The sequence below is a fragment of the Polypterus senegalus genome, chromosome 17 (genome assembly GCF_016835505.1).
Source record: "Polypterus senegalus isolate Bchr_013 chromosome 17, ASM1683550v1, whole genome shotgun sequence".
In the NCBI taxonomy this organism is placed as follows: Eukaryota; Metazoa; Chordata; class Cladistia; order Polypteriformes; family Polypteridae; genus Polypterus; species Polypterus senegalus.
The window spans coordinates 86310862-86328932 of NC_053170.1; the positions used below are offsets into that span (position 1 = coordinate 86310862).

An 18071-nucleotide genomic window follows, 5' to 3' on the forward strand; every position below is an offset into this window, starting at 1 on the left:
GTTCATCGTGTGGTGGATGCTGCATCGCTTTGTAATCAGCGCGTGCTCCCAACCAAATGGATTTGAGATTTATATGTATGTTGCAAGTCTTTGACCTGAGAATTGTGTCTCTCAAATGAAGTCATGTTTCCTTGAAACACTGTGACTTGTTTAAGATCTGTTCCTGTAGGCGTCACAGTGACCTACCATGACGTTTAATCGCATTCAGATGTCAACCCTGTTCTTGCCAAGTACCTCTCTTTCTTATCACTATATCAACCACATTTAGCAGGGTTCATTGATGCACCTGTGACTCGCGTAGACTTTCCGTGTTCCTGCAGGAGCATCTAAGAAGACGCATGTTTGTCGCGGTTGCGAATAGCTGTATGTAGCGTGTAGTTTGCTATGGTGCACACGGTCGTGCTTCGTAACCGAAAGCTCGGTTTGTAAAGACTGCTTACTTCATTGTGTTTTAACCTCAGTTGTAAAGGATTGTTTTAAGGATCCCATGGGATACCCCTCGCAAACCGTTTTACACGCTGCATATGGTGATTCACCTCCGGCGTGGCTCCTTCTTGCGTGCGTCATAGGTGTCTTACTTGTCGGCGGCTTAGTGAATCCACACCCCTTCCGACGTGCTTTCCATGGTTGTCTTGCCTTTCCATGGGTGTCTTGCCTTAGTGAATTATATATATCGATGTACAAAAAAGGCCAAGTAAATTGTGCAAAGCTAAAATGGCTACAAATTTTTGTACCAAAATATACGTAAAGTCTTGTATATGTTAATCATTTTAGTAATGCTGTTTTAAGTATATAGCACTGTTAATTTTTCATTTACTGTAAGTACATAATTATGTAATACTGTTTGTTCCAACTTGTTTTTCTTATTATCTCCGCTTAACAGCCTCAAAGTCAACAGAAAATGATCATTAAAGGCAAAACAAAGCTAAGCCTCCCAAAAACGCTCTTCTGAAAGCGTAACGTTGCTCCACTTTCTAGTTATATTCTCAGGGCTAACGAGACGGTACATTTTGATGCACACATAAACAATGAATACAAAGGAAGTTTTAAATATTCTGTTTCACGTTTCATATCTAAGAAAATCCAAATGTAAACAGAAAAGGTAATTAGCCTGCAACAATTCAGTGGAATTGTTTATCATCTTAATGGCAAGTGCCACTAAGATACAATTATTTTTAGATGTGGTAAGCCCCACTCTGCCCTCTGCAGTCCATCTTCAGGAAGAGCTCAGCCTTTCTAATGTGTTCTTTTATGCTGCCGGAGTAACGGTGGTAAATGGGCCGTAAGGTCCACATGTCTCTAACAGTACCCCATGCAATGACATTGTTTTTATTTTCAGTTGTTTGAAATTTTTCATCAAAAAACCTTTGCCAGAGTAAATTATCAATTACTGTTTTTTTTTTTTATTATAAGTAATAGTAATTATTGTGATCCACATGACATATGCCTCTGCAAACTTTTGACATAATTTCAAGCTGGCTGTTTTGAAAACTGAAGCAGGATGTAGTTGTGAATGTAGCATTTGACCAGTCTGGCCTTGAGTGGTCCATCTAGCCATTCCTCCACTAGGCCCATTTCATCGAATTTGATGCTGACAAGGTGCCAGTGTTCACCTGAGCAGCTTTGAGAACAAAGCAGGGTTCAGCCCCGGAGGAGGCACAAATTCATCACAGGGCACACATTCTCTGGTGGGGACTGTCAATAAATATGCACATTCTTCATAGATTCTGCATGTCTTTTTAAGTTTTACAAAACGCAAAATATTCTCTCCTTGAACGATGTCCAGCACTCTTGTGTCAGAATTGTTTGCAGTCTTGTTCAAAATAAGAAATCCTGTGACACCCTTCTTAGATTTGTTTTAATGGAAATTGCTATATAATGACAGTCACTGTTGTTTCCATTGCCAAAATGTCCCTGGACACCACGTTTTCTTTCCAAAAGCACATTTTTTATGTGTTCCCTCTTAGATAAGGGCATATACACATTCTACAGCCGTAAATAGGAGGCTCTAAGAATGGATCCCTAATGCCAGTTACCGATTTTAACGTGCAACCCGTAAACTGCCTAGGGCCTACAGTTGTTTTACATTTTTAAACAGCTTGCCACAAATCGCATACTAAACAGTTACTGAAAATACGTTGAGAATGATTCTGTCTTCATTAATCTGCACATTTGTTTTATTAAGATATAAGAAAGAAATACAATGCCAACCAAAAAAATGTGAACCCTTTGGAAATAACTGCATATATGTATACATGTGTCATAAAATATGGTTGGATTGTCATCTCGGTTACGATAATGTACAAACCCTGTCTGCCTTAACGAATAAAGTGAAAATTATGTTCTTATACATATTGAATACACCATGAAAACCGTCGCACTGTTCATTCACAGGCTGATGACTTCTGAAAAAGTGAACCTGGAGACCAGTCAGTGCTGTGAGACTGGAGATGGCTTAGAGCTACTTTGACCAGTACAAAAGACTGAAACAATTTGAGTTTGCTCTTCACAAAAACCATCCGCTGATAAGCATGAGATCTCAGAAAAGCTAAAATCAAGAGTTGTTGATTTGCATAAAGTTGGAAAAGGTTGCACAATAATTTCAAAGAGTTAGCCGTTCATAAATTCAGTTAGACAAACTGCATCAGTGGGATGAGTTAGTATTGTGGCCCACTCTACTTAGAAGTGGGCTTCCAGCCGAGATGAATTGAAAGGCACAGAATGCTACATGAGGTTTTATAAAAGGAAAACGCAGAGTAATCGCTAAAGGCTTGCAGGAATCATTTGAAGAGTTTAACATCTCTGTTCATGTGTCTGCCATAGCCAAAATATTAAACAGAAACGCTTTCCATGGAAGGATACCAAGGACGAAGTCGCTGCTCTCTAAATATAAAATATTACCCCACATCTGAAGTTTGCCAATATCACCTTGGCACTCCACATCACTATTGGGAAAAATGTTTTATGGACTAACGAAACTAAGGTCGAATTGTTGAAGAGGAATACACAGCACTGTGTATGACCTAATAGAGGGCACCACATTCCAATGTGAAAACATCATCCAAATGACGACATGTGGTGGAAGGACTGTCATGATTTGGGGCTGTTTTCCTGACGCTGGACTTGGTGGGCGGCTTTCTATCATCAAGAGGAAAACAGCGTTTTCAGGTTTATTAAGTTATCAAAATAACTTGAGAGCCATTCACACCACACATCCCGACATTATGGATGAGCTGAAGCAGTTCTCTACGGAGGAATGGTCCAAAATTCCTCCTGAACATTGTGCTGGTCTGATCCAAGTGCTTATTGGAGGTGATTGCTGCCAACAGAACTTCATCCAGTTATTAAAACCAAGGTTACATTTACTTTTTCCACAGCACACTGTTTCATAAGGGCATGAAAGATGTTGCAATTGTTTTGTGTGTTGTTAGCTTAAGCAAAGTGCGTTTGTTAATATCTGACTTGGACGAAGATCAAATCACACGTTATGACCAGTTAATGCAGAAAAGCAGGAAATTCCAAGGGGTTCACATACGATTTCTTTGCTCTGTAGTACAGAGGGTCAGTATTTTCACGTGTACCGAATACATGTGATAATAAACATGCGTGACTTCAAGGTCTGGTATTCCTTCTTGCTGAACCTTTTTAAATCTTTTTTTCTTTTTTTAAAGTGAACATGTTTGTCATATTCGCCCCCTATCCCTGCCCACTTTTTTATTTCTTTCTTTCTTTCTTTTTTTATTTCTATGCAGAACAACACGGACGGGCTGCAGGAGCTGGCATTGGGAGGCTTTGTCTACTGTCTGGGGGTGATTTTCTTCAAAAGTGATGGCATCATTCCGTTTGCACATGCCATCTGGCACATCTTTGTTGCTATGGCTGCTGCTGTGCACTACTATGCTATTTGGAAATACCTTTACAAAAGCCCATCTAAAGACTTGATCAAAGACGTATGAGAAAGACGGGATCTGTGCAAATCTGGTCTTTTTGTGTCTCCCCCAACCCACCACCTTTACAAGATGCACTAACCCACAACACTATATTTCAGAGTGTTTTTACGTATACTGTGAAAAAAAAAATGCTTTCATAATCTTGCACATTTGAGTACAACTTTGTTAGGCCAAAAAAAAACTATAACACACTTTTCGCCAAGTTTACAGGTGTGGCGTTTACCATTTTAATGTAGAATTTGCAGTATTGAGTTGCGTCCTTGATACGTCTCTCCTTGGCTGAACCCATTAGGGTCTTTTTTTTTTTTTCTTGCACAAACCTGAAGAAGGAAAAAGTTACCCTGTTGTAACTTGTGCTCCCACGAGGAAGACATTTTTATTGTTCACTTGTGTGTCTGGAGCACATTCTTCAAAGCAAAAAAAAAAAAAAAAGGAAATAAGGCTTTAATTTCAAGACGCAGTACTAAACTAAATGTAGGATGAATGAATGAATAAATGTGCCACCATCAGTCTAGGATCTTTATCAGGTTGTGAGGAATAGACATTCCAATATTTATATACAAAAAAAAAAAAAAAATACACTATATAGTCACAAAAGTACAATACCTCAATTCACAAAAACGTTCACTCGATAGAATGTGCTATTCAGTAGAAGGCGCTCTTTCAGCTTTCATCTGTACTCATTGAAATATTTATGTCAACAGTATTGAGCCAGCAAAGTCTGTTTTTTACAATACGACTCTTCCATTTAAATCTTTTCAAACAGTATTTTCAATAGAGAAATTATTTTTGTGTTTTTTTTTTTTTTCTTTTCTATTTACTGTGTACTGCTGCTTTTCCTTTCCCGTTTAATTTCTTTTTTTGTACCATGTATGGTTCGACATGTCTCTTGCTACTTTGTTATTCGCAAAAGCAGCATTTCAGATACATGCCGTTATGATTAACTGTTATGATTGGTATTATGAATCAAATGGCTGTCTTGATTATGAATTTAATGTGGTGGATTACAAAATTAACTTCTGTTTTCAGAATAATGTTAACCTACAGTGGGGGACATGGTGCGGTTAATCTCTCGTGATTTTGGCCCATATTTTTAGCATTCGATTACTAAACTGCACTCTACACTTTAGATTTTTTTTTTTTTTTCCTTTTTAAGGTGGGCATTTTGTTTGGTGATTAGGGGTTGTGAAGCACAGAAACTGAGAAACAAGGAAAAAAGTGCAGGTTGTGAGGAGCGTTAAGACTGCACATCATAATTCACATATGAAATGAGCCAAATGGAGGTAGCCAGCTTGTTCAACAATTACCACCGCCCCACCCCCCCACCCCCGGTTTGGATTGCAGCATTTTAATATCTGACAAATATTTTTAAGTAATGAAAAAAAAATATTTTGTAACTTTTTTCAAGTTTTTATTTAAGTATCATTCATGCAGCAAGAAGTCACATATGCAAGTGAGTCCATGGCAGGCCGATTTTCCTTTTCTTGCACCAAAACAGAATTCCTGTATTTGCCAACTAATCCGAACAGGAGGGACGCCTTCTGTAGCCGGGATTGATAACTGGGGCCTTGGGTCTCGGTTTAACATTTTTTCTTTTTTAGGAAAACGTTCATTTTAGTTTGCCATTGTTAACTGACTGAAACAACTGCCTGAATGCCAGTCATGGTGTATGTGTAGAAAGAGAGGTCGCGTAATACACGGTAGCCTTTTTTTGTTTTATTTTTTTCTTTTTGTATTTTTGTCTTTTTGTAACTATTGTGTCTTGTAAACTGTTAGTCTGATTTGGTACCTGAGGTGGTTTCAGTCCTCCTTAGAGATGGAACTGTGGATTTTATATATATATATATATATATATATATATATATATATATATATATATATATTTTTTTTTTTTTTTCTTCAGGTAAATCTGACATAACTACTCCATTTTTCTAGCATTTTCTGTGAAAACAAGTACAGTACTGTCATTAAAGGTGCAACTTTTATGTATGTTCACTTTCTAAATCCAGTTTCTAATGTCTGAAGGTATGAAAACAAAAATAAAAGTACCACTAATTGGATTATTTATTTTTGCACTAAAAAGCCTCAATTATTCCATTTTTTTTTTTTTTTTTAAAATAAATGAGCCATTGCTGTCTCCATAATTGTAGGCCAGTCGTGAATCGAGCTCTCTCTTATGACTGGAAGGTAATTGTAATTTTAGTCTTTGTTTGTATTGTACATGCTTTGTGTTAAATGTTTATATAAAGTGTAGTAGTAATAATCGTTATTACGTTTAAATGTAATATGGCGTGATAAGATCTCAGAGGTGAGCTACAAAGTGGCTTCACTCGTTCACCTCTGCTCATCTTTTGATTGGACTACCCAAAGCCCCACCTATAACAAGCCCCACCTATAACAAGCCCCACCTATAACAAGCCCCACCTATAACAAGCCCCTCCTACTCGCACAAGGAATAATAACATGACAGACTATGGAGGAGAGCGGACAGCAGGTCCACTCCCAGGACAGTTTATAGTTCAAATCTAAAAGTTCAGTCATGTGAAAACATTAAGGACACCCCAATGAATGTTGACTTTTTTTTTTGCTCCAATGTATTTAAGCAGGCAAACAGTAGATCTTCATGAAGATGGGGCCTACAGATGAAGGTGATAGACTTGAAGAGTAGCACAAGGAAAATGTGCCCCTTCTGTCATTTATTCAGTGCAAATGTCAACAGATGTTATGGTCTGCTAGGGAAAAAGTACGTCGAGCCTTGGCCTCAGTAGCTGCCATTGCATTTTTTTTTTATTTTCTGCCATTGATTCTTTGACATTTATAATCATTCCTCCTTGCAGAATTCTCTCTGCTTACAGGTCGTTTTTGGGGTTTTCTGGCATTTGCTGCCTGTTTCAAATCCCTTTGTAACATTTTCATTGGGATTCAAATCTTGGTTTTAACTAGGCCGGTCCATAACCTTTCATTTCTGAGCATTCCTTGATGGATTGCTAGTGCGCTTTCAGATCATTTATGGTGTTGAAAGGTCCGTCAGCTTTCAGACAGATGGCCTCACGCGTTCTCCTCAAGCACACTTTGATATGACGCAGGATTCATAGTCGAGTCTCTGCTCCCTGATGCAGCAAAGCATCCCCTCTGTCGGGCGCATGCGCGCTGATCACGTGTTGCTGCACCGGCACCCACCACACGTCGAACCACCTGGATTGGGACCCGAGTGCAGTGGGTGACACCTCGGCACCACACCAGAACAGTGGGGTTTTTTTGTGTGTGTGTGCAGTGGCTGGAGTGCCAGACCTGCCGCCAACCCCCAAGTTTTCCCTGCAAGTTGGAGGACCTGCATGCAGATTAACGTCATACCTGGGATGGAGCAACCAGCGGAGTAGAGTCACTTCTGCCGGCTACGGCACAAGTGTCGGACTCCAGGCCTGGTGGGCCGCAGTGGCTGCAGGTTTTCATTCTAACCATCTTCTTTATTAGTGACCAGTTTATGCTGCTAATTAACATCTTTTGCTTTAGTTTTAATTAACTTATCTCAGGCCCATTAAAAAATGAGACAACTAATTAGCAGCCAAACAATAATGAGACCCAAAATGAGCCGCCACATGACCAGCTCACCTGTGCCTGTCACACAATATCTGAAAATAAAGAAAGGTGGTGGTCTCGGTTAGGTTGATCTCTTAGGTCACCAAAACATTTTGATGAACAGAAAGTCAGCAGTTTTAGAAATGTCTGCTGTGGCAGAATGAGAGCAGCAACAAGCCACTGAATGAAATAACGGGCTTAATTAACGGCAAGAACCAACTTCTCATTAATAGATTGGTTGGGGTTTGAAATCTCAGTTTAGCTGCTCATCTGTTGGCTCGTTTCACGTCTCATTTCTGTTTGGCTGCCATTTCATGAAGAAACAAATCAATTCAGAGGACTGAATCCTTAAAATCAGGGCTATTAAAATGAAGGGAAAAGGAGTTAATTAGCAGTTCACTAATGAAGAAGATGGTTAGAATGAAAACCTGCAGCCACTGCGGCCCACCAGGCCTGGAGTTTGACACCCCTGGTCTACGGGATTCAAACTGAAAGCAACCCCCAACCAGAACATTTCCCACCGCCATGCTGCATTGAGGTTGTTCTTCTCTTTTGCTTTGCACCAAACATGTCTACTGTTACTGTGACTAAACAACTCCCATCTTTGATTCCTCTGTGGAGGACACCTCATCATTGTTGCAGAAGGCCTGCTCTTTGCCTAGCTGGACGTCTTGCTCTGATGTTCTTTATTGGACAGCAAACGCTTTTTCCAGTCTCGCCCTGCATGCAGGTCCTCTTTGTGCAATCTTTATCTGATTGCCGATGTGTGGGCTTTGACAACAGCCATTGCAAGAACTGCCCGCAGATCCCTGCAAGTAGAACTGGGGGCTCTTTTAGTATCGCACGGTCGGCTCTTGGGCTTCAATGCCCGGCTGTGCTGGTCAAATTAGCAGTTGTTTCAAGTCGGCGCCACTTGTAGATGAATTTCCTTACCGTGGAATGGCTCTTTTTAAATCTGTTGCAAGACTCTTAGGCATCCACAGCCTTCCTTCTCTCTGAGAGCTCTCTTTCGATTTTTGGTGTGGTGACACAACACACACACACACACACACAAGTCGATAGCAAAGAGAGCACCAGACTCTCGCTCATCTGCCATTTGAACAAGACCTTCATATTCCCCAAGGAGGTTCTAATCATTGGCACCTCATCTGGAGCACCGGATTGTGATATTATGGATTTGAAGCGATGACGGGTTAGATGAACATGGAGATGGGTTTACTTTTCTGTGTGACAGATCCACACTTGTGTTCATTTAGAGCCTGAGGATGTCTGTTTGATGTCATTTGTTCCTTTGGCTGGAGGCTTTGTTTCCATGAAGTTCTGTTTGCTGGTTCAAATAGGTTGAAAATGTCAGCCCTAGGGGTGCACTTACTTTTTCACATAACTGTGTACTCTTGACTTCTCACTGTGCCCACGGTTGGTTCCTCTGCTTGACAGGGTCTGCCTCCGGACCACTGGTCTTCATGCAGTTGTTGCAGTGGAGGAGGACACCAAGGTAGCCGGTAGCAGGATTCACTTGTCCATCACTAGAAAGAACATTTGGAGGTTAAAGTGCCTTTTACTATAAAACATGAGATGAGAGGTGAGACAGTCGGTGATGGCACAGTTTAAAAAAATAAAAAAAAAAATCAAGCTTGCCTGCTGAAGTGTAAGTGCTGGAGACCCCCAGTCATGAGAAGAAGGAAGTTGCAATGAGTTTTAATGATGTTGAGTGAAGAGGAAGGGACAGCAGCATGAAGCACAGGATCCAAGATGGTCACTCAAGCGACCAGCACGTCAAGGTGACAGACGCCATGTCGCAGATTCGGGTTCTCATTGTTTATAACAAGTAGAAGCCGGGTGTGAAAAGGTAAGTGCACCCTGCTTTTTATGCGTATCGGGCAGGATGGCATCAGCCTTACAAACCCCAAGGCCGCCGGCTCCTCTGCGTCACTTGAGACACCTGGAGCGACGGCTTATGTGACAAAGCCTGATTTTGCAAATGGCATCGTGTGGAGGGGGGGGGGTCCGTCAAATGTCACATCCATCCAAGGCAACTGGGCGAGGCTCCTTCAGGTTGGTGGTGACACTACGCCAAACAGGTGGGCACTGATCTCATAGCAGCGCCTGCCAGTGTTTGTCAGTCTTTAAGGCCGTTTCCAAACCCAGAATCCCCATATTCAGCAGTGAGGATTGTCTACAAACGGAGATCATTGAAGGCAGTTGTTCTCCTAGTGGGGGTCCCAGCAAACTCTCTTAAGGGTCAGACCACAGAATCCAAAGGCTTACATGCTGGCATCTGCACACCTTTATTGACGAGATAAATGTTACAGTCCGTCACTGACCCATGAGATGAAGACGAAACAGGCCCGGCTGTAATGGATGGGCAGCAAGAAGAAAGCTTCTTCCTTCCAGAAGTGGCAGCATGGCATCGGAGTGCCACACAAGACGTCTGAACAGTGGCCTCAGGCTGGATGACTGCACCTTAGGCTTCTGTGTTTGGAGAACCCTGTAACCAGGATGCCCCTGGCCCACTCTGCACATTTGGTCAAAGGCGCCCAAAAAAAACAGCTTTGCCATTGCATGCCCAGCCCCACATCACTCTCATATATTTAATACACTTTGGCCAGATTAGACTGAAGATGGCCTTTCAAACTGCATTTCCTTTTTAATTTTTTTATTGTTGGCGGAGCAATCAGGCAAAGAGGGACGGCTACTTGGTGCTCTTCAATCCACAGCTTAAATGCAGAAATGAAATGAAGGGATTAATGGGGGGGTGGAGGGGTCTCAGCTAATGGATGGATGCCACTTTAGAGATGAAGAAATTGGGATGACATGGCCCCCAAGGGACTCAAGCAGCTAGACAACTGGGATGGTGATCATGTAAAGGTGCTATATGAGAATATCTTTGTTAGTGGGCATTGTCTATGGTGCTTAAGCCCAGACCCAGTAAACCACAAGGCTGCCAGTTTAGTGACCCCCTGAGCGAGTTGCCCCACCTGCCAGGTCTGAAGAGGTACAAGCATAGAAGTGTGACAGCTCAAGGGAAAGGCGCTGGAGATGAGGGGATTTACTTAAGACGGGCACATCCTCGCTGCTTTAGACCCCCAAGTCTAAAGGTGAAAGTGTTAAAGTCACATGAACAGCTGCACTGTGAGAACACAGACAGAGGGCCGGGGGGGGGGCAACATGGCCTCTGCTGGAAAAGCTGAAGGGTAGAGACAATGTAAGGCACTAGGATAGCTAGATAGATAGAAAAGGTGCTATATAAGCGTCTGGCACTAGATAAGAGATAGTACACAGATTAGTAAGACAGTATCATAGATGGGTAGTGTAAGGCACTATATAAGGTAAATGTATGGATATGTAAGGTAGGTGATATTAGATTGGTGGATAGATTGACCGTGTAAGGCACTATATTAGATAGGCAGATGTGTAAAGCACTAGCTTAGATACTGTAGTGTAAGCTATTATATAAGATATAAATAGGAAAGACGGTATATGATAAATACATAGATATGTAAGGCACTATATAAACATGATAACGATATGACAGACAATTAGAAAATGCACTATAATACATATGAAGGTACAATATTAAATTGATAGATGTGCAATACACTGTATAAGATGAAGACATTGATAAGTAAAAATAGATATGAAAGGCACTATATAATATGTGGATATGAAGAGACATATAACAGGTAAATATGAAAGGCACTGTATAATAGATAGGTAGATATGAGAGTGTATAATAAATGTGCCGATCATATCTGTCTCTCTGTTATATGGTGCCTTTCATATTTACCTACCGGTTTCCCGTATAGACGGTCAGATGGCTGTCACTTTAATGATCACTAAGCAAAGCTTCACTTCCAACAGTAGCAACGCAGAACTTAACGTCATAAACGTAAAAGAGTGACATCAGATGCGTGTGAGAGCCCCTTGTAGGTAACAATATGGCGGTCGCCGTCCTGTCCCAGTGACCCTTCACACAGCGAGTCTACTAAACGCGGCTCTGTAGTGCTGGGTGGCGCAGTCAAAGACACGCCAATGATGCGACTAATGCCACTTGATGACTTCACGAAGTGACATTTTTACGTCATTCGGCGAGTCCATCTTTATACTTATGGCGCCTTTCGCAGCCAGCACTGTAAGACAGCAGTCCACAGTTAGACAAAAAGGTTTTCTTTTTACTTTTATATGAAATAAAGAGATTTACAGTATTATTATACTGCCTGTAGCGAGTATAGCGGTAAAACTTTTCATAATGCAGCTAAGCCGTATCTTAGTTTTATATAGTGCCTTTCACAGTGAGCGCTATATTTAAGCACTTTACAAAAAGGCATTTCTTATAATTGGGCGACTTTCATTTCATAAGCACAGCAATGCACCGCCCTCTCAGTCACGTGTCCAGGCCCTGACAACTTGAACCCGTGCCTCTCTACTCGGACGGACGCTCCAGTGAGTCTGCCGAAGTGCCCGTGCTAAAGACACAGATGACGTCATAACCATCGCAAGCGCCCCCGGCGGGTAACTGAAACTGCAGGCTGAGCGATCGCACGCAGAAAGAAATCGCCTTGCCAGTCCAGAGGTGGCGCGCGCGACTTGGCGCCTTTTTGTGGACTTGGATGTTTTATTACAGGGAAAGGGTGCCACCCTGTGGCTGCTAGGAGAATTGCAGTTATCTCTAAACGCGTTTTTATATTTGACCTCCTGCAATTAGGACAACAATACGTACGAAAAATAATCTTGTTGTGTTGGTCACGACTTGTTTTATTATTCAGAAGGGTTTTTATACAAACCTTTATTAAATAAACATTTACAATAACTGTGAGTTACCTCACCAGAAAAAGATGGACAGGCATCATTAGAAACCGCAACGATCCATGGGGTAGCCTCATGAAACACAGGAATGCTGGACAGACCTTCATGAGAAGCAGAGACCAGTGGGCAGACCTCAACAGCAATGAGAGCTACTGGACACAAGAGCAGATGGTCCAACTCCACTTTTGGTCCTCACTGTTCATAGTTGCCAATGGCCCAGCTTAACTGGTGGACCTAACTGGTCACAGGATCTGGTGGTGAGATTCCACTAGTGGGCCTGACTGGATACAAATGCTAGTGGTCCGTTTCCATTGCTGGGCTTTACTGGACACAGGTGCTAGTGGTCCAGTTCTACTGATGGGATTCATTGATCACAGGTGCCAGGGCTCCAACTCTACTAGTGAACTTCACTGTTCACAGGAGATGGTGATCGGATTCCACTGGTGGTCCTCACTGGATACAGGAGCTGGTGGTCTGATTCCACCAGTGGGTCTAACTGGACACAGGTGCTAGTGATCCTTACTAAACACAGGAGCTGGAGGTCTGATTCCACTAGTGGGGCTAACTGGACACAAGAGCTGGTGGTCCTCACTAGACACAGGAGCTGGTGGTCTAATTCCACTGGTGGGCCTCAATGGACAGAGCAGTGCCCACATTAGGACTAAGAAGCAGAGAGGAGAGCAAACAGGGCAGCAGGCTTGTAGAGCTGTCACTGATTTGGGGTTAATGTCTCTGGAGAGGAGGGCCAGAATCCTGACCAGAGTCGTCGACTGGTCATCTAGGGTTGCTGGACCCTCATTCTCTAACTCTTCCTTACATCTTCAGAGAATTCATTCCAAACTTGAAGATGTGTTTAGGTGGGTTTCTGGCTTGATTAATGACTCGACATTATCCATGGTGCCCTGCGATTGTTCAGGACCCAAGCTGGGATGAGTGAAAGGCTGGCGCTGCACACACATGCATTTTGGTTCTTTTCTTTTTTTCAATTGTGACACCTACTGGCCAATATGAAAGGTGCACCTTAGTGGACAACTATTCCAAGCAATTTCCCAGCCCCAGACTTTCATTTATGTAATCTTAGCGAGTCGGCGGCGTGCATCAGTCACGCAGTCCTGTAGTCCAACATCACCAGGGACTGACCCGACAAAATCAGACAGTCGTAAGGAAGTCGATGGGATAGCTGAGCGGCCACAGAGTGCAGCGTCGAGTAACGAGGAATACGAGTGCAATGAACCTCCTAAACGGGCTGGCTGATGTCTCGTGTCTTACGTACCACAACAGAATAGAAAAGGGCAGAGATTGCGAGTGACCTCCTCATAACGGTCACCCCTTTGTACGCCCACTGGCCCTCCCAGGCAGTACGCAGTGAGCTCGTGAATCTTTCATCTATGTTTGTTTTTTTTTTTTTGTTCTTTATTTCGTCTTATACAATTTCTTGTGCAGTGGTAACTTGAGATACGACTGCCCCAATGTACGAGTTTTTTTGAGATACGAGCCATCACTAGGTCGATTTTCTGCCTCGAATTACGAGCCAAAATTCCAAATACGAGCCATCAAAGAGCTTGTCGCCACACATTCTGAGGAACTGACGACAGAGGAGTTGACGGAACTACAGACGCGGCAACATACGGAGGTTCTGCAGGAGGCCGGTATCGCGGAGGAGTGAGATAAAGGAAGTGTTTGCAATGTGGGAAAGAGTTTCAAACTTCAAAGAAAAGAAACATCCTGAAAAAGTTACAAGTGGTCGTGCAGTGGCGCTGTTTAATGACGCTCGCCGAACTCACTTCAGAAAGGGGAGGACTAAACAAAGCTCCTTGGACAGGTTTCTACTGAAACTCGTTGAGAATGAAAGTGACGATATTACTACACTGTTGGCACGCAGACTTATTCTGATAAACTGGAAGAACCCAAACTCTCCTCTTTTAAGTCAGTGGGAAACCGATGTGTTATACTATTTAAAATTTTGAATTAATTTAATTAATTTTGAATTCGTTAATTTTGAATTACCTCTCAGACAGCCTTGGACTCACAATCCCTCCTAACCCATTAACAGCTGTGTTTGGGGTTCTTCCAGAGGGTCTTAAAGTGGAGAAAGACAAACAAATTGTGATTGCATTCACTACACTGTTGGCACGCAGACTTATTCTGATAAACTGGAAGAACCCAAACTCTCCTCTTTTAAGTCAGTGGGAAACCGATGTGTTATACTATTTGAAATTGGAAAAAATCAAATACTCAGTTAGAGGATCTGTGCAGACTTTTTTCAAAACATGGCAGGATCTAATCAGTAATATTTTAAAATAAGTTTATAAAGCACAGAGAACTTATTAATTTAGGTATTTTTACAAGCCTTAAATTTTACACCGCTTGGCTTGCTCTCTCTCTCAGGGGTGGGGACCGATCTGTTCTTAGCATAATTCTTTTTTTTGTAAAAACTTGATTGCTTTGTATGGATGGTAATAAAATTAATAAAAAAAAAAAGAGAATGAAAGTGACGAAAGCATGGCAAAAAAGAAAAAATCTAGTGAAGAAGAAAATGAAGTTAAGCAAAAGTGAAGTGAAAGAAGAAAAACATTACAGTACGCTAATCGGCTCCGCCAACATCTGTTTATGTCTTTAGATTCTTTTTTATGTATTAGGTTTTATTTTGTTTTTATACAATATTTGTTCATTATAAACACATTTGTCTTATGCTGAAAACATTTAACAAAAAATGTGGGTGTTTTTTTCGGGGCTGGCACGAATTAGTCTCATTTCAATTAATTTCAATGGGGAAAACTGATTTGAGATACGAGCATTTTGACTTACGAGCTCGGTCACGGAACGAATTAAACTCGTATCTCAAGGTATCGCTGTATTAGGAATTCGTTATTTACACGTACCCCTTGGGGTCAGAGCACCCCTGGAGCAATTACAGGTTTAGGGTCTTGCTCAAGGGCCCAGCAGAGTAGGATGCAGTGATGGGGATTCGAACCGACAACCTTCTGGATACCAGCACAGATCCTTCACCTCAGGGCCACCACTCCGCCCAATTTACTTTTAGTGCCCTTGACGTTATTCCACCACTCCTCTTTTTGATGTTGTGTGTCCATCTTTGTTGGCCGTTATCAATGTTTCTATTAGTGAGTGGGTCGTGCCCTTAATTTTTAAACATGCGATGGGTGGTCCAACCTTGTCTTAAAAAGGCAGATTTAGCTCCTAAAGTGTTAACTAATTTTCACCCAGTTACCCAGTTGCCATTTCTGGCTAAACTGTTTGAAAGAATTATTTATAATCAATCGGTCGATCATCTTAACTTATTGTACTTAATTTATTTGAGATCTACCTTTCTATCTTCAGGCGTTTTTATGGTGGTCCTCCTGAAAGTATTTCATGACATCTCTCTCATTACTGACTCCTGGGGGGCGGCTGCAGTCCTTGTCCTCTTAGAACTTTCTGCAGGTCTTCACACTGTGAAACAGGGGGGTCCTGCTGTTGCGGCTTGAACATCTGGTGGGGCTCAAAGGGGCTGCTCTCAGCTGGATCAGCTCATATCTAACTGGTAGGCACTTTTCAGTGTCTTTCAATTCCTCTTTCTCTTCTGCTGCTCCTGTTAAATGTGGCGTTGCTCAGGGATCCATTTTGGGTCCTATTTTATTTGCTATTAACTGTCCCCCGCTGCTCCACCCACGTAGTAGTGAAACAGGACAAATTTTAAAAATCAATTAAAAAAATGTAATTCTAGCCAAGCAGAAGGTAGTTACGCGCCACTGTGTCTGACGGGAGAGCGGCCCCCGCGTGGGGAGAAGAGCACGTGGCCGTGATATCTCTGCCAATGAGCAGCTACCCTCCAAAACACACGTAGCTCTGATCTCTCTCCCAAAAACGTCAAATGTTAGTCTTTAACAATCTCTAGATGATAATGTCTGTTGAACAAACAGGTATCGCTAGCTAAGTGGAGGCAAGGTACGCTCCAACACGTGGCGAGAGGTGGACCAACTGGAACAGAGGCTGGCAAGTGAGTGAGGAAGGCCCTGCCTGGCTCCCTACTCCTAATGTCACGCCTCCCCCTGCCCTCAGTCAGCAGCCTCTCTCTCGGATTAGTGTGAATAAATTGGTGAAGCAATTGAACTATAATACGTAGAAGTCGCAAAATCAACCTGAATGTTCAAGCAAATTCTAGAAAAAAGCCCGATCTAAATTCGTTAAGTAGTTCTCTCGTTCGCTAGCTAAGTGGAGGTAAGATACGCCCCGAGGCTGGCAGGTGAGTGAGGAGGGCCTCGGTCCACTATACCTCTCTCGGATTTGCACAAACAAATTGGTGCCGCAAGCGAACTATAATACATAACGCGATGAGAGGGGTCACCAAATCAACTGGAATGTTCAAGCAAATTCTAGAAAAAAACAATCTAAATGCGTTAAGTAGTTCTCTCTTTCGCTAGCTAGGTAGAAGTAAGGAATGCCCCAAAGCTGGCGCATGAGTGAGGAGGGCCCTGTCCCTCTCCCCTCGGCCCGTTGCTTGTCTCTCGGATTTGTGCAAATAAATCAGTACTGCACGCGAACTATGATACATAACGTGATGAGAGACGTTGCAAAATCAAATGGAATGTTCAAGCAAAATCTAGAAAAACGATCAAAATGCGTTAAGTAGTTCTCACATTAAAAGTGGACAGACAGACGGACGTTGAATTTTGTATATACACCCATCCATCCATTATCCAACCCGCTATATCCTAACTACAGGGTCACGGGGGTCTGCTGGAGCCAATCCCAGCCAACACAGGGTGCCAGGCCACCGCAGGGCTTTATATATACAGTATATCTATATAGATTTTTCTTCATCCTATAGGAGCTGTTTTCAGGAATTTGAATATTTCTTTTCATTGTTATGCTGATGACACACAGGCTTATATTCCTGTTTGTAACTCTGCAATTAATCAGCTGCACAATTGTCTTTTTGAACTAAGATTTTCATGATCTCCATGAAAAGAAAGCGGAAGTGCTGACAGCTCAAATTGGTCCTTGAACCTCTTGGCTTTTTCGCTGACTTTTGCAAACCTCAACTCCGTAATCTCAGTGTCATTTTTGACAGCCGCCCCTCTCTGGAGAAACAGATTACCTCTCTAGTCAAGCATTGCTTTTCCTGCTTCGACGTTTAGTTAAGGTTAAGCCTTTTTCATCTCTTAGTGAACTTGAGAAAGTGAGTTATGTTTTTATCTGTTCTCGGCTTGATTACTGTAATTCATTGCATTCTCGGATTAGCAAATCCCTGATCCGCAGGTTGCAGTTGGCTCAGAAAGCTGCTGCTCATTTTTTGGTTGGAGTAAAAAAGTTTGCCTCTGTAACTCCAACATTAGCCTCTCTACACTGGCTGCCAGTTAACTTTAGAATTGATTTTAAAATTTTGCTGCTGGTTTTTAAATCAATACATGGGGTCTGCTCCTGCATGTTAATCTGAATTGCCATCCACAGAGCTTCGGTCTACCGGTCGGTTGTCACTTGTGGTCCATCGCACTAAGTGCAAAACTAAGGGGGCCAGGAGATCTTTACCTCATCACATTAATGGGTCCCCTTCAATTTAAAACGAGACTGAAGACGCATTTTTGTTGTCTCGCTTTCCATGACCCTCCACTTAGTCATCTTCTTTCTTTTCTTTAACTCACTGCTGGCTGTGTTTCAACTTATTGTACTTTACTTCTATTTATTTTATTAATGTTCGTTGTATGTTTTAATGTGAGGCACTTTGGCTACACCATT

The 18071-nt window shown here is 42.2% G+C and overlaps 1 protein-coding gene across 3 annotated transcripts in view; it reads left to right on the forward strand.

The window, feature by feature from the left end:
• Positions 1 to 18071, forward strand: part of mmd (monocyte to macrophage differentiation-associated) — a 123704-nt gene that overhangs the window by 24958 nt on the left and 80675 nt on the right. Inside the window, exon 7 of one of the 3 annotated variants that reach the window (XM_039739956.1) lies at positions 3753 to 3918. The exons of 1 other annotated variant lie outside the window; for it this stretch is intronic. In XM_039739956.1, the coding sequence (XP_039595890.1) occupies positions 3753 to 3813 (61 nt within the window). In that variant the 3' untranslated portion in view covers positions 3814 to 3918. Of the gene's footprint in view, positions 1 to 3752; positions 4528 to 18071 lie in introns of those variants that run through there. One more of the 3 variants, XM_039739954.1, reaches the window with a different exon arrangement.